Here is a 17,779-nt window from a genome sequence, read left to right as displayed (position 1 = left end):
GAAAACGCGGACTACAACTCCCAGGATCCCCTGCTATTCCCAGCAACCCTCGCGCCCCGGGCGTACAGAGGGCGGAACCGCAACATGGCAGCCCCGGGAGCTGGTGACCCTCTGCATGCAAAGAGTGCAAAGGGCCCTGTGGCTCAGCGCATCGACCCGACTCGGGAGAAGCTGACCCCCGAGCAGCTGCAGTTCATGCGGCAGGTGCAGCTCGCCCAGTGGCAGAAGAGTCTGCCACAGCGGCGGACCCGGAACATCGTGACCGGCCTGGGCATCGGGGCCCTGGTGTTAGCTATTTGTATCCGTCCAGACTGCAGGCTCAGAAGGCATATGGGGACAAGGGAAGGGGAGCAGAGGCGCGTAGTAGGGCAATGTGGGGGTGCTAAAAAGAGCCCGAGCTGTGAAAGTCTTGGCCATTTCTGATGCCGAGCCAAGCGTTTAATGTACCTTATTTTGTCATTTTAAAATGCTCTAATATGACTTATTAGTAATAACGGCATCGGGGTCAGGGCTCAGAAAAGCAGAGGGCAGAAGATCGAATCACTGATTTGGGAGGGTGAGAGAGTAACAAGGGTGGTAGAGTCTGGGAAAAGGCTCTTTTCTTCTTGCATACTCCCAAGAGATTTCCTGAACCCACTTTCCCAGATGGCTACACCTTCTACTCCGTGTCCCAGGAGCGTTTCCTAGATGAGCTGGAGGATGAGGCCAAAGCTGCCCGAGCCCGCGCCCTGGAGAGAGCATCAGGACCTTGAACCGGATGGGCACTGCACGTCTCCAACCTGCTGGAGCCCCTTCACATGGTGAATGATGCCCCATGACCCTGTAGAAGTCAAAGCCTGCACCCAGCATTGTTGGCCTCAACCTTGGACAATGATTGAGCCCAAGAATTTTTTGCATTTGGCCAGGCAAGGGAAAATTGCCCACTTTACACAAACTGTGTCCAGTCACTGAGCCCTTCTTGTATTTTGTTTCTTTGTTTGAGAGTTATACGACCTTGGCTTTTCTCAGGATTTCTGACTTTGTGGTTTTACCCTCTTTACCTCCCAGGGGCTTAGCTGTTGCGGGGGGTGGGGGGTGGCAGCTCTGTGTAATGTTGGAGCCTAAAGTAGGAAAGATGGGAGTTAGGTTGAGAGTAATAAACTGAGTCACTTCTCTTGGAGCCACATGAGTGTGTTATGACTGCTGGAAAGCTCCACAGGCAGTGGCTGCAGCAGTGGCTTTGCCCCAGGGAGCTGTAAATGTTTAACTAGAATTACTTTTTCCGTGAGATCTTTTCCATTTGATTTAAGGGAGAGATCATGGTGGGTCACTGGGCTGTGTGAGACTGCACCACATCTTCGGGGAGGGAAGGTCACTCTTCTGTCCTCTACCCTTAAAAACAATACATCCTTACTCCCAACTTTCCTGCCTTTTCCCACTCTGAGAGAGAGGGGTAGATGAAACATGAGGGACAGTCTTCCTTCTTTTTACACTTGGGCCTGCCTCTCTAGGCCTAAGTTGAGGTCTGGATGAGACCTTAGCTTGGTTGAGTGGATCACTGACCTTGCAGTTTCCTCACAAACTGCTGGCAGGAAGTCAGAAGGCTGGGGAGCTGCAGGCCTTGATTCCTATTGTGAGGAGAGTCCTTTCTGAATTTTCCCCTGCCGTACCCCACAAGGCTTTACCCCCCAGTTCTTAAAGGCACAACAGATACAGTGTCACAGAATCCTAGTTTGCAGCAGTTTTACTGGCTGTTGCGAATGCTAGTGTGAGCACACCCCTACACTTGCTCAGCTAGAGTGTGCCCTCTAGAAGCATCAGGGCTTGAAAGGGATTGCCTAGTGGTTGACCCTGGGCTGGGGAGGTGGAGGCATGAGGACGGTAGGCTGCAGAACTGACACCTTCTACGCGCAGTAAACGGTTCCCGCATGTTTGGCTCTTCCCTACAGTGGAGCAGCCCTCTCCATGCCCCTTTGGCCTTCTACTCGCTCAGTACTGGGGTCTTCTTGTAGAGTTGTGTTGGTCAGCAGATTCTGAGAGCACAGGCTCCATGGTGGGCCCCGGTGTGGGGGAGACACATGGCTTCTGTTCTGAATTCACTGGAGGGAAAAGAAAAAACACTGAAGAAACCTCCAGGGTGGGAGGAGGGTGAAGCTGCAGTCAGCTACCATGCCCTGGGCTCGCCCTCCCTTGGGCCCGCCCTCACCATCCTGCCAACATCCCCGGCGAATGTCACCCCCTTGCTTGCCCGCTGCTCCTGGGAGCCGGTGCTGCTGCCACTCAGGGAGTTCCTTCGCATGATGCCTGGTGCAGGATGGGGAGGGAGAGCACTGAGTGAGGGAAGGGGCCACGGGGAGAGGGGGGCTAGTCCCCCCACACCAAGGGGCAGACCCCCAGGGCCTGGAAGAAAGCCAGATCAGTGGGGAAGGGGACCCGGCAAAGATTGGAGCTGGGCCACTGCAGTCTCACCAGGGCCTGGGGGCTCAGAGCGCTGCAGGCTGTTGCGGCGGGAAGTGGGGAAGCTGCCCTTGGAGAGGCGGCGCTGGCGGCTGGAGAGCATAGCAGCCGGGGCCACGATACCCGGTGGGGGCTGCTTCCCAAGCCGGCTGTACAAGTCCTCGATTTCCTTCTTCTGCAGTGTCTGTAGGGCCTCCACCTCTGACAAGTGCCTGAGGATACACCAGGAGCATGAGCGCTGGCCACACACTTTGCTCTCCCGAGTCCACCTCTTGCCCTTCCTCCCCAGACTCACTTCTGCCGGAGACTCTGCAGCTGAGCCCAGAATTCCTCATCCTCCCCACTGCTCTCGGATTCCTCACTGCTTAGGCACAGGCTGCTGTATGAGTAGTTCATCCATACCGGGCTGGGGTGGCTCTGGGGTGGGGGGCTGCCCCCCACTCGGGGTTCCTTCCCATCATCCCCTTCCTCAGCTCCAGCCCCTAGGCCTTCAGCTGCACGGTCACTCTCAGCCAGAGCCTCTCTGGCCTCCGGCCCACTTCCAGCACTATCCTCTGTGTCTGAGCTCTCCGAGGTCAGCTGAGGGGTTGGAGGCTTCAGGGAACTGGAAAGAGTTGGGAATGCTGGTTGCAGGGGAAGAGGCTCAGCTGGTTCCTTGGATGAAGTCACTTGGAAACGCCCCACAAGCTGCGGCTTTCCCTCTGCAGAGTGACAAGGAAGGAGTCATGGAAGGAGGGAGAGAAAGCAGGGGCAGGATATGAAATGAGAATAATGGGCGGGGGAAGGTCAGTGATCAGAAGCCTCACCTTCAGAGATGGGCTCGAGTCTGGCTTCGCCCAGAAGGGGCCGAGCAGGATTTGGCAGGGCCTACAAAGTGTGGGTCTGTGAGGAGGGGAATGATCCAGAACGAAGTGCCCCTAACCACCCCTCTTGGTTTCCTACTCACCTCCTTCTCCGTCTCAGCCGCTGGAGGTGAAGGCCTATCCTGGCCACAAGGAGCAGGGGCAGGAGGTGGGGGCAGACTGGGTAGGGGAGCAGGGGGGACTGCAGGAGACTGGGACAGGAGCCCAGGTGAGGGGGACAGCAGAGACTGGGCCACAGTCATCACAGCCAGTGAGAAGGCACTAGCCAGAGAGAGGAGAGGGGCGGCTGTGGTGGAGGGGAGGGGAGATGTGGAGGGGCAGTGGGGAAAGGAAGGAGGAGTCAGAGTGACCTGGGAGCCACTGGGAGAGAAGGCAGGTGGAGAAGGGAGGACAGAGCTCTGCAGAGAATGAGAGGCTGGGCCAGGGACCTGGGTAGCACTGGGGGAGAACGCAAGTGGAGAGCCAGGGGAGTGCGGCGAGAGATTTGAAGACACTTGGGAGAATAGGGAGGGGCTGGAGTATGGGGGAGAAGTGATAGGGAAGATGGGACTTGGGGAAACGGGGGTTCCAGGAGAAAACAGGTTTCCAGGGGAAAACAGGTTTCCAGGAGATAGAGGGGTTCCAGGAGAAGATGAGGAGGTGGAGAAGGCTGCCCAGCTCCTCTGCTCCAGGGACGTGCAGCTCTGGAGCTCTGCTGGTGAGGAAGGAGTGTTGAGTTCCAGTCCCCCATTCCTTACGCCCTTCCCAGAAGCAATCCCAAGGGTTGTGATGAGTAGGGACAGAACTCTGTACATACCACGGCATTGGTCTGGGAGGGGGTCCAAGAGGGCAGGCAATGGTGCTGGTTCCTCCTGAGGGAGAGAATGGGGCCACGGTCACAGTGGGGAAGAGCTGAGTCTTAGATGGGACATTCAGAGCGGGCTTCAGCTGGGACCCATGAACCTCTAGGAGTCCATAAAGGACTTTCAAGGGACTCAAAAGTATGTGTTAAAATATTTACAGGTAAAGGAGTATCATGTCTATAATTTACTCTCAAGTGGTTCAGAAAACAGTAATATGTGCACATACATGTAGAGAGGGGAGGGGAGGAAGCCAGTGATAAAACGAATGTGACCAAACACTGACAATTGGCAAATCTGGGCAAAGGGTATCTAGGAGTTCTTAGTACAATTCTTGCAACTCCTCTCTGTAAGTCTGAAATCCTATCAAAATAATGAGTTGAAAAGTGTGCATTGAACAGATTTTTCTAGAACAAGGGCCCACAGCTTTCATCAGATTCTCAAATGGGGCAAGAGCCATTGTGTTAGGGTCCCAGAGATGGAGGAGTTCCAGCCAAGGGCACTGGCGAAGGCAGAGAGGAGTAAGTCTGGAGCAGAGAGGTGGAGGTGACCTGAGGGGTCTGACCTGGGGGCCCAGAGGGTCCTCAGCAGCCTCCACAGGGCCAGTGTCTCTCTTCAACAGGGTCTCCACTCGCTGGATAATCTCCCGAATACGGCTCAGGAAGCCGGCTCGCTCCGAGGGCAGAATGAACTCGTTATACACCTGGCAAGGGGTCAGCAGGAAGGGGAGAGAGGGCTTGGTGATCCCACTTCTCCCTCCCCACCTGCATTGATCTTTAAAAGCCAACCCTTCACCCCACTGCTCTGCCAACCACCAACTTGCAGTGTAAGAACGACAGCTTGGAGGACAGGAGCTAACATTCCTAGGATGCATTCTACCCCAGATCCTTCCTTCCAGTGTCTATCTCATTTAATGAGGACAATGGCATCCCAAGCTCTGTATTCACATCCCCATTTGAGAGTTCAAAAATAACCAATGCTCAAAAAGGTTAAGTTCAGTCTGCCTAAAATCACAAAATTTGCACCCAGATTTGTCTAAAGCCAGAGCCCGAGTTCGTTGCACTGTCCCATCTGCTAAGTAAAAATAAGGCAATAGATGGTAAGTGTACATTCAATTTCACCAACACTGAGCACACAGTATGTACCAGGCATTATTCTAGGTGAGGAATACAGAGAAGCATAAAACAAGGTCCTGACCCTGAGGAAGCCCAAAATCTAGTAAAAGGGAGACATATACATAATATATGGCAAGTCAGCCTGTGGTAGGAAAGGCACTGTGATCAAGGTATAGAGAAAATGGTATCCCAGCAGGAAGAAAGGGAGCGTTAACGGTACGGAGTTTCTGATTTGCAAGATGAAGAGGTCCTGGAGATCTGTTTCACCACAATGTGAATATACTTAACCCCACTGGACTATATATTTAAATATGGTTGATGGCAAATTTTGTGTTATATGCTTTTTGCTGTAATTTTTTAAAATGCCGTTCCCAAGAGAGAGCAGGTCATGCCATCCAGGAGGACAAGGGAAGCTGGGATGGCTTCACAGAGCTGAGCCTGGAAGGATGAGTGAGAAAGCAACCCTTCACTGAGGACCTACCATGTGTGGATACTTCTTATATCATTTCATTTCTCATACATCTATCACCTCTCATAAAGTATATGCTATATCAGAACATCTTGGCAAAATGAGTATATCATCTACATTACTGAGTATACAAAGTTTATTGAGGCACAGTATAAAGCTCTAGAAGAGGGCGGGGACTGGAGAGGGTTGCCCTTGAACTCAGGTCTTATGTGAAAGCCCAGCCTTTCCTCGGTTCTGTGCTGTTCATCGGGAAGAGAAGAGCAGGGAGAACAGTGTGAGTAGTAGCTCTGAGGCATGAAAGGACCTGGCACATTCACAATGCAGTGAAGACCACAGCAGAGCTGGGAGTGCAGTGGATTTCAAAGGCCATGCTCCAGAATTGGGACCTTACTCTAACCATAGGTGGTTAGCCATTAATGGTGTAGGGGCAAAAAAGCCAGAGCAGATCCAAGCCCCAGGAGAATTCTGCTGCAGAGGAGTGGAGGGTACAAGAGTAGGGAAAGAAAAGAGAGCAGAGGACCCTGTGGTCCATTGGGGGGGGGGGTGTCACTTTGGCTGTGTGGGATCCGAGTGGGATTAAAAGCCTGGTGAAAGAAGTCTTTGAAGGCAAGACACCCCTGAGCAGATGGAGACAGAAGTGAAAAGGCACCCAGTCTCTTCAGAGGACCACTCAGAACCCAGTGTGGTTAGAGGGAAGACAATAAGCCTCTGTGCCTTGTGATATTTTGTCTTTGTCCTCGATACAAGGTGAGTGACATGATGAAGGAGAAGCTTTAAAGAGAGTTCCTGAAGCCTGATGCTTCTCTCGTTCCCCTCTCTCCTTCACTACTGGCATCCATTGCCCCCACTCCACTGAAAGGTCTCCCACAAAGACCTTCTTCTGACAAAAGCCAGTGTGGTCTTGCCTCAGGCTCCATCCTATGTCACCTCCTGGAAACTCTCTGTTCACTCAGTTTTCCCTAACATCTTCAGGGGCTCCTCCAGCCTCTCGGGCTCCACCTCTGTGTCTTCTGAGGACCTACTCCTCCCCATCCCAGAAAAGAGGGTATCCGCTGAGACCCACTCTCAGACCCTCTCTGCCTCTGGCTTTGCAAGCTCATCTCCTTTTCACTCTCCCTTCTGTACTGGCAACTCCTAGATCCACTTCTGGATCCTAGATCCAGCCCTGCCTGACTGTATCTGCCTTCTAGGGAGGCTATTGCCTGCCCCTCTGTTATTCAAGCTTGTCTTGACTCCTAAGAAAACATGCTTTCATTTTCCAGCTTCCTCTCTCCTTTAATGGTCTGCTCCCACTACGACTGCTACTATCTTCTCCACGCTACAAGTCACTCATGAAATCCCTTCTTCCTAACCCCTATCATTTCCACTCAAGTGTTCACTGAGCATCTACTATATGCCCCATACTACATCAAAAAAAAGGACTGGATTACAGAGTACCTTATTTTCCTGAAACAACTCTCAGATCTGTTCCTTTTCTTCTTCCATTTCCCTGTGATCCATTTTCTCCTTGGACCACTTGTAGTTGATCGTATTCTTCTGCCAAATGGACTCCCACCAACCCTCTCCCACTTCCCCCGGCAGAATGGTCTTCTTAAAACCTATTCTCACCATACTACACTCTGTCTAACTCTTCAGACTGTCTCTTATCTGTGCCTACTCTTCCTGCCCAACCATGCTTCCACATTTCTCCTCTAGGACCCCTTAGTTCTAGTGACACAGGTTTTCTCATAAACCGCCCCCCTGCAAGCCCCAAATTCCAAGTCACTCCCTACTTCCATGCCTTTCCTTATGCTGTACTTCCTCTAGACCCGCCCTTTCTGGTCTTCACTGCTGTTGTCAAGACCCGGAAGAAGTTCTGCCTCTTCCCCCTGCTGCCCCCAGGCCACCCTTTAACCACAGACACAGGATCACATGTGTAGCGTGTACTTGACCACAGCACTTACGGATACCCTCATGATATCCGACTGCTCCAGCTGAGGATCTGAAGCTCACGGAATAAATAAAAATCTCCCCCACCTTCCAAGGGCAGAGATGTCTTCAGTGTCACTGTGCTTTAAAAACCCTTGCTGTTGGGCGGGAGGGAGGGGGAGTTCAGCACCAGGGGACATCAGACGGGAGATTCCTGTCCTGGAGCCAAAGACTCTGTCCTCCTCTCTCTCCCCCTCACCATGGCAGCTGCAATCTCTTCCGGGCTGTCCCCATCCAGATCGAATCGGAAGGTCACCATCTTGCTATTGTGTGTCTGCAGCTGGCACTCAACCACTCTGTCATTCTGGTCTGAGACCTTCAGATTCAAAGTCAGCAGAGGGGAGGATGTCAGGCCCTCTGTTCTGTCCATGTCATCACATGTCCCCACCCCACTTCAACCAAGTGACAGTGGGCAGACTGGAATTGAGAGAAGCAGACTCTGTTCCCAAAGCCTGGTATCAGAAACGAGACTGGCTGCCTTTAGGGTACCAGTCACATACTGCCCTCTCTTTTTTGGCTGGCCTCCCTTACCCCCCTGGCAGTTTCCATCCTGGTCCTGTAGGTTAGTCCCCATCCTCTGTACCCCTTTCTTACACTAGTGACCCGCAGCCGGGATCGCGGTCTGCGCCGGGGAGTTCTCCCTGGGGGTCTCCTCATGCGTCCCATCCCTTCTCCCACATCGCTAAGGCCTGACGCTGCATCCGAGGCACAGCTGGAAAAGGAAAGGAGATAGGAGTGTCAAAGTGGACACCGGGACCCCAGAGGGCCATATGTGTCACTCCAGCACCCCAACTCCTGCCAGAACCTACCTGTCTCCTGGGGAAAAGTCACTGCCAGGGCCAGAACGTGGAATGGATAGGGCGAAAGCCTGAAATAGGAAATTTTTTCAGGAGGTCAGAGGAGATTATCATTGGGATCCAGGGAGATGGGGTCAAGGGTGCTGGGGCACTAGGCAGAGCGAACTAAGGAAGAAGACAGAGTGCAGGACTTCCAGGGACACGGGGCCAGGTCAGGGGGCTGGGTTTCACAGGGAGAAAGATAGGTCATAGGCTTGGAATGGCTGGGAGCCCCCCACAGTGACCCCCTCTCACCGAGGGCAGGCAGAGATGGGACTCAGCAGGGCTGGATGGCACCCCCCCAGGGGGCTGAAAGGCAGGGTCTGAGGCATCCAGGAAGCCGGAGGAGCTGAGGTAGCCATCAGTCTCGCAATCCGCTGGTGGGGGAGGGAGGGGATCAAAAAAGGGGAAATAAAGGGGAATTGTGGCAGAGCAGCAGGGCTGCCTGAGCAAGGAGGGGCCTGGTGCTGTGGGAATTCCTTCCCAGAAGGAGCTCACAGCTAGATGTGGAAGGCAGGGGAAGTGACGGTGCTGCTGGACCGAACTTCTGGGCAGGGGGCAGAGGCCAAGGGTTCTGGGACCAAGGTCACATCCCAAATTCCCCAGTCAGGGGTGACTTACAGGTGGTAGATGAGTAGCTGGCATGGCGGAAGAGGAAAGGCTGGTGCTGGTCCGCCTCGGGCTCCTCGGGCTCTGGGGGGAAGCCGCTGGGGGGACCACCAGGAGTCATGGGGACAGCTGCTGGTGGGGGTCCTGGTGCAGGGGGGAGGGCCTCCAACTCCCTAGCTTTGCGAAGCTTCTCACGCTTTCGCTGGATGGCAGCAACTCGTTCACGTACTGCGCGGGCCACTGGCTGGTAATCAGCTTCGCAGACTAAACCCAGGGCCACCTGGAGTTAAGAGGGGGAGGAACACAGTTTGAGGTGAGGACTCTGCTCCAAGACACATCAGGATGCCTTCTTGGGGCCTCTAGAATATTTCTCCAGGAGGAAGGGCACTAACATTCATTGATGAGGCACTGTGCCCATTAACCAGCAACTCGTTACATCACCATCATGAAATCCTCCCCACAACTTGCCAAGAGAGGTCTTAGCTCTGTTTTAGATGTAAGGAAAGCTGTGACTAGTTCATGGGTATCTAGTAGGTCAGTTGCACTCAGAGGGGAAAGGGGAACGTGTGGCAATATCTGGGGACATTTGTAGTTGTCAAAACTCAGTGTTAGGGGCGCCTGGGTGGCTCAGTGGATTAAGCCGCTGCCTTCGGCTCAGGTCATGATCTCAGGGTCCTGGGATCGAGCCCCACATTCGGCTCTCTGCTCCGCAGGGAGCCTGCTTCCTCCTCTCTCTCTGCCTGCCTCTCTGCCTACTTGTGATCTCTCTCTCTCTGTTAAATAAATAAAATTTAAAAACAAAACAAAACAAAACAAAAAAAAACTCAGTGTTACTGGCATCTAGTGACCAGAAGCCAGGGATTCTTCTCTACATCTTTACATTCTCTACAGTCTCCTAAAGATGTCACTGGTGTCATCAAGAATCCCTGTAAGTAATGGATCAAGGTCAGATCCCAAGTCAGGTGTGAGCGGTGCTATGGAGACTGGCTCTTTCTTATGCCGCATTTCAAACACATTCTCAGGTTCCTGACCCAGACCTACCACAGATGATCCCTACCCTCTTAACTGCCATCTTTCTTTCCTTTTTTTAAAAAAGCATTTTGTTTTTAAAGATTTTATTTATTTATTTGACAGAAAGAGAGATCACAAGTAGGCAGAGAGTCAGGCGGGGGGGGGGGGGCAAGAAGGCTCCCTGCTGAGCAGAGACCCCGATGCGGGGTTCGATCCCAGGACCCTGAGATCATGACCTGAGCCAAAGGCAGCGGCTTAATCCACTGAGCCACCCAGGCACCCCTCTTTCCTTTTTTTTTTAAGGTTCTATTTATTCATTTGAAAGAGAGAGCACAGGCAGGGTGAGCAGGAGAGGGAGAAGCGGGCTCCCAGCTGAGCAGGAAACTTAATGTGGGGCTTGATACCAGGACCCTGAGATCATGACCTGAACCGAAGGCAGACACTCAATGGGCTGAGCCACCAAGGTGCCCCTCGATTGCTATTTTTCTATCAGGAATCTCATACTCGGGTGCCTGGGTAGCTCAGTGGGTTAAGCATCCGCCTTTGGCTCAGGTCATGATCCTGGAGTCCCAGGATTAAGTCCCGCATCAGGCTCCCTGCTCCGCAGGGAGTCTGCTTCTCCTCTGACCCTTCTCCTTCTCATCCTTTTTCCTCTCTCAAACAAATAAATAAAATCTTTAAAAAAAAAGAAAAAGAAAAAAAGAAAGAAATTTTCAACTCTCTTCCTGCCCCTCCCCACCTCTGGCCTTCCTAAACCAGCTCTCCATCTTCTACCTCCCAGGTATGCCTCTCATGGTCTGGCAGCTTCTGTTCACCATGTCCTTATTCATCTCAAGGACAAGCTTCACTGCGCATGTAAGGGAGGTGGGGTGGGGTGCTCTGACTTAAAATCTGAACAACCCGAGTTTAAATCTACCTCTGCCACTTACTCACTCAGAACCTTGGACAAGATATTCAACCTCTTAGAGCCCTCCATCTCCTCATCAGTACATCAGGACAAAATCACTCCACGCAGGGTTGGTAACAACACTGACAGGCACGTGGAAGTGCTTGAAGCCATATACAAATGTGGGATTATTAATGAGCTCCAATCATGTGCCACGTACTGTCAGAGACAGAAAAATCAATAGAACACAGTCTCTGCCCTCAAGGAATTTACAGTCTAGTAGAGGAGAAAGACAGGAATGTCCTCTGGTATAAAACAAGACCGATGGTGGTGGGTCCTGTAATGAAAAACCTGTTGAAGCGGAAAGAAGCATTTAATTTTGACTCTAGAGGGAATGGGTTTCCTGAAATTCATGGTTCTGAGCATGGAGGAAGACCGGGGCAAGGGGAGGGGTGGACACAAGGTTGGTGGAGGGTGAAAAGGGGAAAAATAAATAGATAAATTGGAGAGAAGAACATTCCAGGAAAATTGGATCAGCAGAAAGTAGAGCATTGGAGGAGTGGAGGCTGGAGGACCCAGGGCTTGCTCTGGAAAAGGAAATCTTTCAGCGAGTCCGTGTGTTAAGGCGGGAGGGGCCAGAAGACGCTTACAAAGCACTATGCGAGGGGTGAGCTGGGTGCCTGTCCCACCACCGAGGGACCCCACCCGGGGCCCTCCAGTCGACGCCCACAGCCCCGCCCAAGCTCAGCGGCAGGTCAGTCTGTCCCCTGCTCACCATCTCCTGCGCCACCTCCTCTGCGGCGTCCCGGCCCAGCTGGAACAGGAACTCTATGGCCTGGTTGTCCCGTGGGCGCCCCCCGCGCCGCGCGTCCTCCATGCGCAGCCAGAGCTTCAGGCCGGGCTTCTCTCCGTCGTCCTCCTCCGCTAGCTCCACGTGCACGCCGCGCTCCTCGCGGAAGAAGGCGTGAGCCAGGAGGTCCTGGATGGTGAACCTGAGGGCGGCGCGGGTGAGCCGAGCCTGGCCGCCGCCCGCCCTCCAAGCCTCCCCCAACACCCACCCTGCGCCCCTCCACCCCACCTCTCGTTCTTATCGGTGCGGATGCAGCCTTCGATGATCTCCTTCACTTCGGGAATCTTCACCTTGTAGAAGCTGTTCGGCTTTGTGCCCTGGAGGAAAGGGGTTTGCATGAGGCCTCCGGACCGCTGCGCCCCAGCTCTCTGCCCCCCCCCCCCACCCCACCCGAGGCAACAGAGCGTGCAATCGTCAAAGCCCTGCCACAGCTACTAGACGGGTCGATTTCAAATCCCCGTCCCCCCAGGCATCGACAGTATGACCTTGAACGGGTCTCCCTGTGCCAGTTTTCCCGTCTGTAAAGCGCAGGGCACAGCCGAAGCCCTCCCTGCTCACCCTGCGCAGGAAAGATCAGATGTGAAACCGTTTGTAAACTCTAGGGAGCGCTACACACATCATTATTCTAAACAGCTAGTACTGGGGAGTGGGGCGGGGGCCGGGGGTGCGGGGGTGGGGGGAGCGTGTGTGCATCCGCTATCCTTCGGTGTTTACCAGAGCATCTTCGCGTCTAGCCTGTTTTCTTTAAGGGAAACGGCATTGACCACAGGCTGACTGGGGCAGGAGAATGGGAGGTGACCTGGAATTCTCTGTCCTCCCCACCCCCTCTCACCGAAGTGACCTTGCGGTAGATCTGCGCGGCATTCTGGCACTCGGAGTAAGGGTACTCTGAGGTGGCCATCTCCAGCATACACATGCCAAATGCGTACACGTCCACCGCCTCATCGTACTTTTCCTCGTACATCTCAGGGGCCATGAACTCCGGGGTCCCTGTAGGATCCACAGTGGGCATCAGGCTGCGGAGCCTTCCTCTGGCTTCCTCTCTCCTCTTGGGCATACCACCACTAGCCAGGGGGTGCCGGAAGGCGCAAATTCCACCCCCCCCAACCCCGAGTTCTGGAATGCTAGTGAGGACCCTTCCCCGCTGTGTGTGTGTGTTGGGGGGAGAGTTAGAGAGGATACCATAGGTCTCCCCATGTTCCCCATGCTCTTCTAATTCCGTGCAACTCAAAGGGCCCTTCAGGGAAGAGGATCCCCGGGGTCTCTTCTGATGTTGTTGGGGAGGGGGAAATTGGGGAGGAGAGAGTAGGAATAGCAAGGACCTCCTGGAGGGACGCACCGATCACGCTCTTGGCAAAGGAGGCGCGTTTGAGCGTGGCCAGGCCCAGGTCGCCGATCTTGACCGAACCTGAGGGGCCCGTGATAAAGACGTTGTCGCACTTGAGATCCCGGTGCAGAATGGGGGGTACCCGGGAGTGTAGGAAATGAAGCCCCCGAAGGATCTGGCGGCTCCAGCGCTGAAGGACTCGTGGCTTCATCTCCCGGAACCGCCTCAGGTATCTGGGGGAAAGGCACGTTGCCAGGGTCGCGGCGGGAACACGGAGGCGGAGGCGGGGGAGGGGACCCCGGCTAGGAACTTCCCCGGCTCCCACCGGCACCACCGCCTACACATCTTCTGCCAGCATTATTCTAGCTCAGGTCCTCGCGGCGTTCCAGGGAGAAACTGAGTCGGGGGCGTGGTGGCTAGACGTGAGAGTACAAAAGGGATCCGGTGGTGAACTTGTAGATAGGGCAGCGCCGAGAGGGGCTGGGGAGCGCGGAAGGGATGACTAACCGCCTTGGGCATGGGGGAGGGCTTCAGAGAGGAAATAACTTTTACGTTGCGTCTTGAAGGATGAGTAGGGGTTCAAGGGTGAAAAGGGGAAGGGATGGAGACTTTCCAGGCGGAGGGGACACTGGACTCAAAGGCACGGAGACTGCAACAGGGCGGGGTGGGAGGAGGTGCTGGGAATTCAGTTCCTGTGGAACCTAGGCTCAAGATGAGGCTAGGTCCTAAGGAATCTGTGCCTAGGCAGAGGGTGGACTTTAACCTGAGAGTGGTGGGAAGCCTTGAAGGGATGGAGAGATTCCCCAGACTGCAGGAAGATAGGATAGGTTGGAAAGGTGAGGGCAGAGTGGGGGAAGGCCTGTGAGGGCGCTGCTGCAGGGCTCCATTCCAGTGAATGCCAGCGGATGGCACTGGGAAGGCAGAATGGGGGATTATAAGGAGGCCTTGGAGACAGACTGATGGGGGAAGGTGGATGCACAGAGTGGAGATAAAGGAGGCATCTGGGGAGATCGAGTTTTGGCTGCAGTGCTGGGTGGACACTGCCACTCACCAAGGCAGGGACTCCAAGTAGGGGTGGGTGAGAGGTAGCGAACCTGGTCTGGAAACTAAATCTAGCGTTTAAGGAGCCTGGGAGAAGTTCCAGGAGCAGTGGGGACCGCCCACCAACAGCTCTCCCACCAACCAACACTACCACCAGGCACAGAGCTCACGTCTTGAGGGTGCCGGAGGTCATGAGTTCGGTCACCAGCACGATGCAAACCTGGCCCCTCAGCACTGACTTCCACGAATCATAGAAGCGGACGATGTTGGGGTGCTGCAGCCCCTTGAGCATCTCCACTTCCTCAGAGAATCGCTGTCGCTCGGTTCGAGACAGTTTCCGAGTCTGTGGGGTAGGGGATGGGGGTCAAGGTCACAACAGGCCCAGGACTCCCACGGAGAGGAGGAAGGGACACATGGGGAGGGGCTGAGGAGCAGTGAGGGTTGGAGCCCACAGATGGGGCTAGGTCATCACTTGCCCAACGGGCTGTATACCCTGAATTCTCCATCCGCCCCCTTAGGCTGTTGCAAGGACCCACCCATCCTGGGCCTGGGGCCACCCCTGGACCCCCTGCTGGACACAAGGGCCTTTATGCAGCCCGGTTCAGGAGTCCTGAGCTCAATAGCGCCTTTGTGGCCTCCCAGGCCAGCCGTGGGGCGGGAGGGGACGCCCAGGGGCTGGCAGTGGGCAGGCAGCAGGCAGGCAGCAGGCTGACAGTAGGCAGAGAATTGGGGCCTTCAAGGGGATTGGCCCCAGAAACTGGGAACTGCTAGATCCAGACGGGAGGCAGGAGGGCGGCAGAGGGAGTTACAGAGAAAGATCCAGGACCAGGTGCCAGAAGACCGCCCCCCTGCCCCATGGCTGTCCCGCCCACCTCTCATCCCCCCACCCCCCATTTGGCTGCCTTTCTGTTCCTGGCCTAGAGCCTGGGGAGCGGCACTGGCAGGCGCAAGGGGCGAGTCCAGTGCCAGGGCTGGAGGGGAGGACCCTTACCCAGGCTTTGCCCCCCAGTCTGAATCCAAAGCTGCTGGCCCAGACTTAACTGGGTCCTTCCCTCAGTGGAAAGAAGGTCCTTCACACCAACATCCCCCTAGAGCCCACTGGGTTCAGTGCCTTTGGGTCTGGGAAGGGAAAGCCCAGGTAGACAGTGAGATGAGGAACAGGACTGGACTCAGGCCAGGGCTGGAGCTCTCTGTCTCCCCCTCCCCCAGCTGTGGAGAAATCTAGAAGTCTGACTGCTCCAGAAGGGGCCTGGGAGGGCAGCCGCATCCTGCCACCACCACTCTAAATCTTCTGGAAGTGGAGAGGATCCTGCCCCAGCTCCCAGCCTCCATCATCCCAGCCTCCCACTCAGCAAAGATCCAGGGTGAAGGAGGAGGAGGACCAGAGTCATACTGAGGGTCTCAAGACTAAGAGGAAAGGGAAGGGGAGAGATAGTAACCACTGCAGGAGGCTGGTGAGGCCAGTCACCCCCTCAGATCTGAACTGACTCCCTAACCGATTTTGCATCCTATCTTCCAACTCTCAGAGTTGAGTATAGAGACTTTAAAGTTAGAATGTCCAAAACCCATAGGGGAGCCACCTCTGCCTCAGTTTATCCTTCTGCAGCCCAGAATCAGCTAGATCCATTGATCATCAGAGCAAGTGGGAGTGGGCAGGAGTGTCCCGACATTTGACAGGAAAGATAGATCTCTCCCTTGCTGCTGTCCCCTAGATTTCTCATCCCAAAACCTCCAAAGGGTCCCATCCCGAGGTGCCACAGAGGGGGCGCCCAGCCGCACCTGCAGCTCACACCAGGCCACCTCCACCGTGGTGTCGGTGTCCAGCCCTCGATACACCGTCTTGAATGAGCCACGTCCAATCTCGATGTCAAACTTGAGGTATCGGCCGTCTGGGGACGTTGCCACAGCCTGGGTCTCCGTATCCTCCTTTTCCTCCTGCTCCCGCTGCCGCTCCCGAGCTGCGGCTTCGGGGACTGTCGGCGGATCCCGGGACCCTGGGCCTCCTGCAGAGCCCGCGGGCTCTGGACGCGCGGAGTCTGCAGCCTTCACCGGGGTTCCCCCGGTCCACGTGCCCTCGGGGGGCTCTGGACAACTAGGCGGTGGACTCCTCGCGGGGCCAGGACCAGCAGAGTCCGGAGGAGCGGGGGGCTCCGGAGCGGGTGAGGCTGGCTGGGACCAAGAGCTCAGCAGCCCCAAGTCGACTGAGCTGCGGCGGCTGAGACGGGAAGAGCGCGGCCGGGGCTCAGCCTTCCCGGAGAAGCGGCGCACCCGGCGCGGAGGGGGCCCAAGGCGGGGCGGGCCCGCGGCGGCGGCGAGAGGCGGCGGGGGCCGCAGGGCTAGGTCGGCCTCCGCCTGGGACATGGGGATCGCAGTCTCGGGGGCCGGGGGTGCCAGCATGAGGAAGGGCCGGCGCCGCAAGGCAGTTAGCCCGGCGGCTGGAGGAGGCGGCCTGACAGGCTGACTGGCCGGGTGCGCGGTGCTCCGGCTGAGCTCCCGGGGCCCCCAGTCCCTGGCTCGCCCTCCCCGCAGCCCCGCCCCCGGTCCCGCCCCCAGCCCCACCGCCCCCAGGGCCGCCCCCTCGGAGCGGCCCGCAGCGCGGGGCGCGCAGCCCCTCACCTCAGCCGCCCCGCCCCGCCCCGCCCCGCCCCGCCCCCGACCGCTGGCCCTCCCAGCCTCCCCGCCTCCCCGCGGGCCCTCCTACAGGCTCATTCCGAGGCGGACGGGGTGCGAGACGGAGGTGTGTCCGCTCGCACTAGTGCGCAAACCTGCTTGGGGGTGGGTGCAGGGGGGCGGGTGAGGCACGATGCTGGGTCTGGGAGAGGAAACGTGACCACGGCTCTCTCGGGCTCTACAGAGGGGGTGGTTCAAGGGAAGGTTACCACCCGCCTGCGCGCCCCAGATAAGGTAGCGCCACCCCCTCCTGTTTGTCCGGGGTAGCCCCAGGCCGACAAAACAGAGGTCAGTGGAAAGGTCTGGTTTTCTCCCAAGCTGAAGTCCCTCTGGGCGGCACAGGGATGGGTGTGTGCACCCCAGGGCAAGCCCCTCCCCCAAGCCAGGGACCCGGTCACCCATCCCCTCCACCTCCTACCTTGGCCGCGGCCTGGCCCTGGCCGCAGTAGCTGTTTTTGCTACGTGGGCCCTCCTTCCTCCTCCTTCTGTTTGCCAAAGTTCCCAATAAACCAAAGTCCATATCCGGTCTACACCTCTTCAGCTCCCCTTGGCCTCAAGGACCCCACCCAGACCAGAAGGATGGAGGGAGGGGCTTCAGAGTGGTTCAGGGCTTTCATGGGGTGGGGGAGACGGGGAGGGAAGGGGAAGCCACTAAGTTACTCCAATTCAGAGAAAGCAAGCAGTCTGTCCCCAAGCTGCGTTCCATCAGCACTCCCCCACACAGCCCACCCAGCAGATGTAAAACCACAGGCGCACTGAGCCTGCCAGCACTGGAGGACCTTTTCATTTACAAAGGCCACAGGCCTCTCCCCTCTCCTAGGCTGGGATTGACTCAGGGGGCAACGCTTCACAGCCCTCC

At 56.1% G+C, this 17,779-nt stretch overlaps 2 protein-coding genes across 6 annotated transcripts; one reads left to right on the top strand and one right to left on the bottom strand.

The window, feature by feature from the left end:
* The first annotated feature begins 50 nt into the window (after positions 1 to 50).
* Positions 51 to 1,163, top strand: LOC123928890 (cytochrome c oxidase assembly factor 3 homolog, mitochondrial). The gene is made up of 2 exons (XM_045983945.1): positions 51 to 298; positions 646 to 1,163. Exons 1-2 carry the CDS (start codon positions 85 to 87, stop codon positions 750 to 752), a joined length of 321 nt encoding a protein of 106 aa, XP_045839901.1. The 5' UTR covers positions 51 to 84; the 3' UTR covers positions 753 to 1,163.
* WNK4 (WNK lysine deficient protein kinase 4) lies at positions 969 to 16,891 on the bottom strand. 5 transcript variants are annotated; one of them, XM_045983937.1, is made up of 19 exons: positions 16,030 to 16,891; positions 14,421 to 14,593; positions 13,222 to 13,442; positions 12,715 to 12,872; positions 12,111 to 12,199; positions 11,808 to 12,024; positions 9,148 to 9,415; positions 8,782 to 8,903; positions 8,500 to 8,558; positions 8,285 to 8,402; positions 7,890 to 8,006; positions 4,704 to 4,841; positions 4,096 to 4,150; positions 3,383 to 3,993; positions 3,243 to 3,303; positions 2,732 to 3,137; positions 2,449 to 2,648; positions 2,186 to 2,283; positions 969 to 2,078 (listed from the first exon to the last, which is right to left on the bottom strand). In XM_045983937.1, the coding sequence occupies exons 1-19, from the start codon at positions 16,645 to 16,647 to the stop codon at positions 2,076 to 2,078; spliced, it is 3,732 nt and encodes a 1,243-aa protein (XP_045839893.1). In that variant the 5' UTR covers positions 16,648 to 16,891; the 3' UTR covers positions 969 to 2,075. The 5 variants fall into 5 exon arrangements, with proteins under 5 accessions (XP_045839893.1, XP_045839894.1, XP_045839891.1 ...); XM_045983938.1 differs by having other exon boundaries at positions 3,383 to 3,990; XM_045983939.1 differs by having other exon boundaries at positions 1,951 to 2,078; positions 2,228 to 2,283.
* Positions 16,892 to 17,779: the final 888 nt, after the last annotated feature.

Source organism: Meles meles, chromosome 18 (assembly GCF_922984935.1).
Source record: "Meles meles chromosome 18, mMelMel3.1 paternal haplotype, whole genome shotgun sequence".
Lineage (NCBI taxonomy): Eukaryota > Metazoa > Chordata > Mammalia > Carnivora > Mustelidae > Meles > Meles meles.
Note: the sequence above shows the minus strand (reverse complement) of the source record. Positions and strands in the feature narration are given on the sequence as shown.

What these genes read in the sequence shown, in the direction of transcription:
- LOC123928890 (XM_045983945.1), top strand. Translation starts at nt 85, where the DNA reads ATGGCAGCCCCGGGAGCTGGTGACCCTCTGCATGCAAAGAGTGCAAAG. An exon ending in GGCCCTGGTGTTAGCTATTT is followed by an intron (nt 299 to 645) that starts GTATCCGTCCAG and finishes CCACTTTCCCAG; the next exon opens with ATGGCTACACCTTCTACTCC.
- WNK4 (XM_045983935.1), bottom strand. Translation starts at nt 16,647, where the DNA reads ATGCTGGCACCCCCGGCCCCCGAGACTGCGATCCCCATGTCCCAGGCG. An exon ending in CTTTGCCAAGAGCGTGATCG is followed by an intron (nt 12,873 to 13,221) that starts GTGCGTCCCTCC and finishes TGGATCCTACAG; the next exon opens with GGACCCCGGAGTTCATGGCC. An exon ending in CTCTGAGCCCCCAGGCCCTG is followed by an intron (nt 2,079 to 2,448) that starts GTGAGACTGCAG and finishes TTTTCCCTCCAG; the next exon opens with TGAATTCAGAACAGAAGCCA.